This window comes from Anopheles gambiae, chromosome 2, assembly GCF_943734735.2.
Source record: "Anopheles gambiae chromosome 2, idAnoGambNW_F1_1, whole genome shotgun sequence".
Taxonomy (NCBI): Eukaryota; Metazoa; Arthropoda; class Insecta; order Diptera; family Culicidae; genus Anopheles; species Anopheles gambiae.
Window position 1 is genome coordinate 23,635,493 of NC_064601.1, and position 7,550 is coordinate 23,643,042.

Consider the following 7,550-nt stretch of genomic DNA (forward strand, 5'->3'; position numbering starts at 1 on the left):
CGGACGGACGGACAATCGATGGCAAACATTCGGGGGGGTGGGGGGGAATGATGGGCGCAAAGTTTTTCGCCTAATCTCATCTCGCCGGCGAGGGTGGAAAATCGTGAAAATTGATGACTATGGAAATTCACCACCAAAAGCGGAGAGCTGGGGGTGGGCGGCCTAGTTTCAGGATCCATCAGGAGCCATCCCCGGGAACGGTCCGAGCGAGATTGAATTACTATCGAAAGTGCCGGCCCCAGGGTAACGGTACGCCTCCGGTAAGATGATTGGCCACACGTTTTCGTCCAGGTTTTAGCATTGCCCTCGAGCCGAACGAATCGCGCGGTTGTTCCGGGTTTGGACTGCCCTGTCATCCATCTGCCCGGAGGGGGATGTGCGGGGGTAGTGTGGGAGGGTGAAGCAAATCTTTCCTAACAACAGTATTAATACGCTCCGGCCTGCGGACCATTGTGTTTATGCAAATGCTGCGCCCAGCCAGTGCTTCTTCTTGCTACTCCCAAGGGGGTTTAGGTCCGATGGCTTCTTCTTCCTTCTTCCTCCTGCCTATCTATTGAGGTTTGGAGAAGGTGGTGACTGCTGAGGGACAGGGGGGAGGGTACGGTTGGACAAGTGTTGATGACAGCGCCGCATAATTAGGTCATCACGGCCTGGGAACTGACCGACCGAACGAAAACAATTGTAAGCAAATCTAATGTAAACAATATCGACCAAATAAAAACTGCTGATCGCGATCGATCAGCAGAAAATTAGTATATAAGTCAGGAATAAGCATGAATAAATGGACTTTCAAGCACAAGAACTCAAAGACTAAGTTGTTTGTCTGTTCCAAGCCAAGTCGGACGGTAAAATCCTCCTGTCTTGGCGCTTCCCAACGAGTTCAGACTCGGTGCGGAAAATATATGGTGGCTCCAGAGAGGACTAGTAGAGACCTCGCAACGTACAAGTCGGAGGTTAACTTCCGATCTTGAAACCCAGAGTCGGCAGGAACATACAAGTCGGAGGTTAGCTTCCGATCTTGACGAACGTATTCCTGACCGATAGAGAAAAACAACCAGCGCTCCAACGGAGGAAGGTTCGTAAAAGCGGAAAACATCGCGAATGTATAATAGTATCCAAAAACGTAAAGTGCAACAAACCAAACGAGTGCAAAAAAAACGCCTGAAACAGTGCTTAAGAAGTCCAAGGTACAGAGACAGAATTCAGTAAGGCGCCGTACGATCACCGATATATTGTGATTGAATAAAGACACCGGTGGCAAAAAACGACGTTCGCTATATCGTTTCGGTCGTACCACAGGTTTGTAAACAAAACAAAAAGGGTGTGTGTGTGCAGTGAAAAAAAAAAAAAAAAAAAAAAAAAAAAAAAAAACGACGTTCGCTATATCGTTTCGGTCGTACCACAGGTTTGTAAACAAAACAAAAGGGGTGTGTGTGTGCAGTGAAACGCAACCTCAGAAAGGGCGTTTAAAACGGACGACCTGAGAACATCTGATCGAAAATCATTACGTAGCGTACTAGTAACAAAGTGCAGTGTAAACAATTACGCGTGTGGCACACATTCGCAGTGAGAACGTAATAAAACCCACAAGACGCTAACGACCGCGGTTTACGGACGTTCCCGTAAAGCACCGGCAGTGTACTCCAATTACAACAACACAAGTAAATGTGCGGATCAAGAAAAGATCAACAGTTGGGGAGTGTAACAATACGGGACGTGCATACAAAAAAGAAATCTTCGAGCTAAACCGTATCCGGCTTTAGCATTTCCGGGAAACCACAAACATAAAGGTGTTGATAAGAGTGCGAACTAGTGGAGTAGTACGTGTCCAGCTTATTGACGTGTGTTGATACGGTGATCGGTAGCCAATGGTCATCGCCCCGGAAGACCCGATTATCCAACGAAAAACCGTGGCGGCAATACTACCCAAGCAGCGGATCTGAAGGCGACCAGAAGACAGGGGTACTGACGACACCGCGGGGGATCACCTGAAGACGACTCGAGGAGGACAAGCAGGGGCGTTGTAAGAGCAGCAACGGCACGACGACACCCATCCAGATCGGCAGCGACAGCCCAGTTACTTTATCCACCGGTTACGCAAAGTGAGTAGTATGGATATCATATTTAAAAGCAACCCGAAAGGCAATTGCAAGCTATGCAAGAACCCCGATGAGTGGGACACACAAGTTAATTGTATTGAGTGTGACAGATGGTTACATCTCAAATGTCTGAAGCTAGAAGGTCCTGTTAAAAAATATGTGTGTCCAAAATGCTACACAATAGCTGAGGAACGCAAGGGAAATAGGGAGGCCTTAATGCAAACAGAGAGGCTACTAAAAGAAAAAACTGAAGCGGAAAAAAGAACTAGAGAAGAAAACGAAAGGTGTGAGAAGGAAATCGAAAGACTAGAAGACATATTAAGAAATGAAGAAATACATAACCAATCCGACACAACTCACCTACAAGACGACCTACAGACACTTACAACAAACGTAAATAAAATGGCAAACTTGGGTTTTGCTCCACGCAAGAAGACAGTTTTAAAACTTCCGGATTTCTATGGCAATTATAGAACATGGCCTCGTTTTAAACTACTGTTCGAAGAAACCACTCGAACAGAAAAATTTTCGAATTTGGAAAACCTTACACGGCTCCAAATTCACCTTAAGGGAGATGCATTGCGATCCGTTAGCGGGTTGATGTTGAACCCAAGTAACGTGGATGCAATCTTGGAAAGATTGGGGAGGTTATATGGCAACCCAGTTAGCATTTTTAACGCCTTACTAAAAGACCTTATGGTGGTTAAACGGGCATCTTTGGAAAATCCATCTTCGATTATTGAGTTCTGTAACGCACTGAATAACATGGTGGAAAATATGACCATGTTGAACCAAACGGAGTACTTGATGGACCAAAGGCTCCTTACAGATCTGGTCGCAAAACTCTCTCCGGACCTTAAAACCAGGTGGCTCAGAGATTCACTTAACGAGGAAGGTGACAAAATCAAAACCTTGAAAGATTTCAGCAAATGGTTGAAACCAACAGAAGACGTGGCGATCACACTTCTTGCTATGGAAGGTGGTCAAAGAGACAGACCGGCGAGGCTGAATACTCACTATTCAGCCAGCCATCAAATTTCAAATAAAGGCTGTCTAATTTGCAGCCGTCCTCATGAAACCATATCTTGTTACAAGCTAAAGAATGCCTCAGTAAACGAAAGATGGAAAATGCTGAAGGAGAAAAACGTTTGCACTAACTGCTGCAAATTCTCTAACCATGCGGCCATTAACTGTCGCTCAAGGCCGCAGTGTACAGTGGATGGTTGTGGACGACGACACAACACCATATTGCATGAAGAAAAATTCAACTCAATGGGCGCGGCGTCAAAAGCACATTTAAATTTTCATCAAAACTCGGAACAATACCTATTTCAAGTTCTGCCAATAACTGTCTATAACGAAAACAACTCCATCGAAACATTTGCATTGATAGACCCAGGATCCTCAACGAGCCTCATGACAGAAAGCCTAAGACAGAAACTAAATCTGCATGGCCCAAGGAAGCCGTTAACACTCTCGTGGACAAATGGATGCAACCAGGTAGAGGATACAAGCACGTCGGTATCTCTGAAACTCAGAGGTCCAAACGGCAGGCTGCTTTATGTCAAGGACATTAGGACAGTAAAAGAACTGGACCTACCCACTCAAAGCATCAATGCAAACGTGTTGAAGAGAAAATTTTCCCACTTAAAGACGGTAAATATTTCAAGCTACAAAAATGCTAAACCCACCATTCTGTTAGGACTTCCACATGCTTATTACACGCAAGCTGTGGAGTCCAAATCAGGAGCGCCCAATGAACCAGTGGCACACAAAACACGCATTGGTTGGGTCGTATTTGGAAAGTGCAGAGATGGTGATGCAAAAGAAAATCAACATCTTTTCACAATACAGGATAAGAAAGAGGAGGAAGAAAAGTCAATGAGGGACCTGATGAAAAGGTTTTTTTCAACAGAAGAATTTGGCGTAAGGGAAACCAAATTCACCCCAAAATCAAAGGACCATGAAAGAGCCCTAAGTGTAATGAATGACACACTGAAATATACAAATAATCAGTATGAGATTGGCCTACTTTGGAAAGATCCCAATGTATCCTTACCAAGCAGCTACGCACAGGCGCTAAGAAGGCTCGAAAGTCAAGAACGGAAAATGAAAGGTAATGACGAGATGAAAACCTGGTATAAAAATCAAATTACTGATTATGTTCAGAAAGGTTACGCTCGTAAACTAACACCATTTGAATTGCTGAATAGAGATCCAAAGATCAATTACATTCCCCATTTTATGGTCATCAATCCAAATAAGCCAACTCCAAAACCAAGACTGGTTTTCGATGCAGCTGCAAAGAACGAAGGGATTTCACTTAACTCTACTCTCTTGTCCGGACCAGACGCCACTACGTCAATTTTTGGAGTATTAATCCGCTTTCGCGAATACCCTATCGCCTGTTCAGGGGACATCAAGGAGATGTTCCATCAGATACGGATCCGCAAAGAAGATCAAGTGGCTCAACGATTTTTATTCAGGGATAATCCACGCAACGAACCCCAAGTATACGTTATGAACGTCATGACCTTCGGTGCCACATGCTCTCCTGCTTGTGCCCAGTTCGTTAAAAATGAAAACGCCTTAAAATATAAAGACAAATACCCCACTGCAGTGGAAGCAATAGTAAAAAACCACTATGTTGATGATTATCTTGATAGTTTTCGGACTATCAATGATGCAATCAAGACTATTAACGAGGTTTGCCTCATACATGATAGAGCGCATTTCTTTATGAGAAATTTCGTTTCTAACTGTCAGGAGGTAATAAGAAGCATCCCAGATGATAGATCCTCACAACAAGAGCTGCTGCACATCTCTAATAAAGATATGAAATTTGAGAAAATTTTGGGGCAATACTGGGACAAAACAAACGATGTGTTAAGGTATAAGCTTAAGCATACCCCGTGTTCCATAATTTCAAAAAGAGAAATGCTAGCCTACTTGATGAAAATATATGATCCATTGGGGCTAGCGGCAAACTATACTACGCAAGCGAAGGTCATCATCCAAGAAATTTGGAAAACAGAACTGGATTGGGATAGCCCAGTACCAGAACGCATAATGGAACAATGGCAAAGATGGAAGGAAAGAATAAAGGAACTAGAACACATACAAATACCTAGATGCTACTCGGTGGCTAGCAATATCGAAGTAACTGAGTTACACACTTTCGTTGACGCTTCGGAGAAAGCGTTCGCAGCAGTAGTGTACTTAAGAACATTAACAGAAAAGGGGATTGACGTAAACATAGTGGCGGCAAAAACGAGAGTGGCACCAATAAAACCACTCTCAATTCCTAAGCTGGAACTTCAAGCAGCAGTACTCGGAGTCAGACTCGCCGAGACTGTTAAAGAGGAATTAAGAATTACCACTGATAGGGACTATTATTGGTCAGATTCCAAAACCGTCCTAGGATGGATCAATGCCGATCCACAAAAGTACAAACAATTTGTGGCGGTAAGAATTGGAGAGATTTTAGATACTACCAATGCTAGTCAATGGAAGTGGGTCTCCTCCGAAAGTAATCCTGCAGACGAAGCAACCAAGGTAGTTACAAGAAAATCTATATGGCTGAATGGCCCAGTATTTCTTAAACAAAGGGAAATTGAATATAGGGACCCCAAGCTAATCATTACTCATGAAGAAATCCGTCCAAATCTTATGATTAAAACCATAGAGAAGAGAACATTCAACTTTATAAAAACCGAATGGTGTTCAAATTGGCTAAGACTGAAGAGATCACTGGCAATCAATTTAAAATATATAGAATTTTTGAAAAGCAAGGTCAAGCGATTAGCATTTTCCCCGATAATAGAAAAGGAAAACCTGGATAAAGCAGAAAAACTCCTATTGCAAAAGGCACAATGGGAGATATACGAAGATGATTTAGTTCAGCTTTCACTCAATGGACAAGTCTCTAAAAACAGCACAATAAAGAATCTCAATCCACAAGTAATAGAAGGACTACTACGAGCAAGGGGACGATTAGCAAATATATGCTACCTCTCCGATGACGTGAAACAACCCATAATATTACCAAAGAGGCATCACGTGACAGAATTGATCATACAGCATTATCATGAACGCTACATGCATAAAAAAATGGAAGCAGTTATTGCGGCAATCCGGCAAAGGTTTTGGGTAATCGACCTTAGGGCCGTGGTAAGAAGCGTGATCAGCAAATGCCAGCGTTGCAAAAATGAACGCGCACGTCCCATTGCCCCGATGATGGCCCCCCTTCCAGAAAGCCGAGCCGCTGTGTTTAAAAAACCCTTCACCCATACAGGTGTAGATTACTTTGGACCCATGACAGTGTCAATCGGAAGAAGGGTAGAAAAAAGATGGGGAGCGATATTCACGTGTATGACAACGCGCGCTATACATTTAGAAATCGCTAAAGACTTAAGTACAAATTCCTTCATAATGTGCCTAAAAAATGTGCAGCATAGGCGTGGAAAGATTTGTCACATATACAGTGACAATGGTACAAACTTCGTTGGGGCAAACAGGCAAATAACGGAACTCATCGAAAGATGTGCAACCAACGGTATCAAATGGCACTTCAATCCCCCGGCCGCGCCTCACTTTGGAGGTGTATGGGAGAGAATGGTCCGAGAGGTCAAGAGCTTGCTGCCAAATAATGATAATATGCCAGAAGAAGTATTAAGATCGGCCTTTATCGAGATCGAATTTATTCTCAATAATAGACCTCTTACTCACATCCCCCTCGAAACTGAAGACGACGAACCTCTCACACCGTTTCACTTCTTGATAGGGTGTTCCGGAGAGGCCGAACCTACGCCAGCCGGGATTTCAGCAGCTGAAGCTAGCAGAAACAACTGGAAGAAGGCACAAGTTATCACCCAAAACTATTGGGAACGTTGGTTGAAGGAGTACCTCCCAACATTAGCCAAACGAGAAAAGTGGATAGAACGCTCAGACCCAATACAACCTGATGACATAGTCGTCTTCCCAGACGAACAACGCGTGGGTAGGTGGTTAAAGGGCCGGGTAGTAGAAGTTTATCCCGCTAAAGACGGGCAAGTTAGATCCGCAAAGATTAAAGTTGAAAACGGCGAATACAAACGCCCTGTTATCAACTTATCAGTACTAGAAGTAAAGGGCAAGAAAATTGCAGACGTACCTTCGTGGGGAGTTAAAAGACCGGTCAACATCGCCTACGTCAAGAAATTAGCTGAACAATTAAAAACTCCTCCTGCAAAAAGGAGGAAGCATCTCGTAAAACCTTATAATGGCCCGGTATCTATGCATTATAAGCCTGTTAGCCGCATGGAAACTAACAGACAATCTTTCAGTTAAACCAGTTGAAGAAGCTGGTATATTCTTCGACCACGAAGGAACGCTTCTCTTGAAAAGGGGTGTGTGGGAAACAACCTTCCACACGAAAATACACCCCGAAAATGACACAGAGACTTTACTGAC

At 43.7% G+C, this 7,550-nt stretch overlaps 1 protein-coding gene across 1 annotated transcript; it reads left to right on the forward strand.

Moving 5' to 3' along the window:
* The first annotated feature begins 616 nt into the window (after positions 1 to 616).
* LOC133391891 (uncharacterized) lies at positions 617 to 5,469 on the forward strand. The gene is made up of 3 exons (XM_061648543.1): positions 617 to 1,299; positions 1,406 to 4,990; positions 5,409 to 5,469. Exons 2-3 carry the CDS (start codon positions 2,112 to 2,114, stop codon positions 5,467 to 5,469), a joined length of 2,940 nt encoding a protein of 979 aa, XP_061504527.1. The 5' UTR covers positions 617 to 1,299; positions 1,406 to 2,111.
* The last annotated feature ends 2,081 nt before the right edge of the window (positions 5,470 to 7,550 follow it).

Coding starts and splice junctions, on each gene's coding strand:
- LOC133391891 (XM_061648543.1), top strand. CDS start 2,112: ATGGATATCATATTTAAAAGCAACCCGAAAGGCAATTGCAAGCTATGC. Junction 4,991..5,408: donor AAAACAAACGATGTGTTAAG/GTATAAGCTTAA, acceptor TCAATTCCTAAG/CTGGAACTTCAAGCAGCAGT.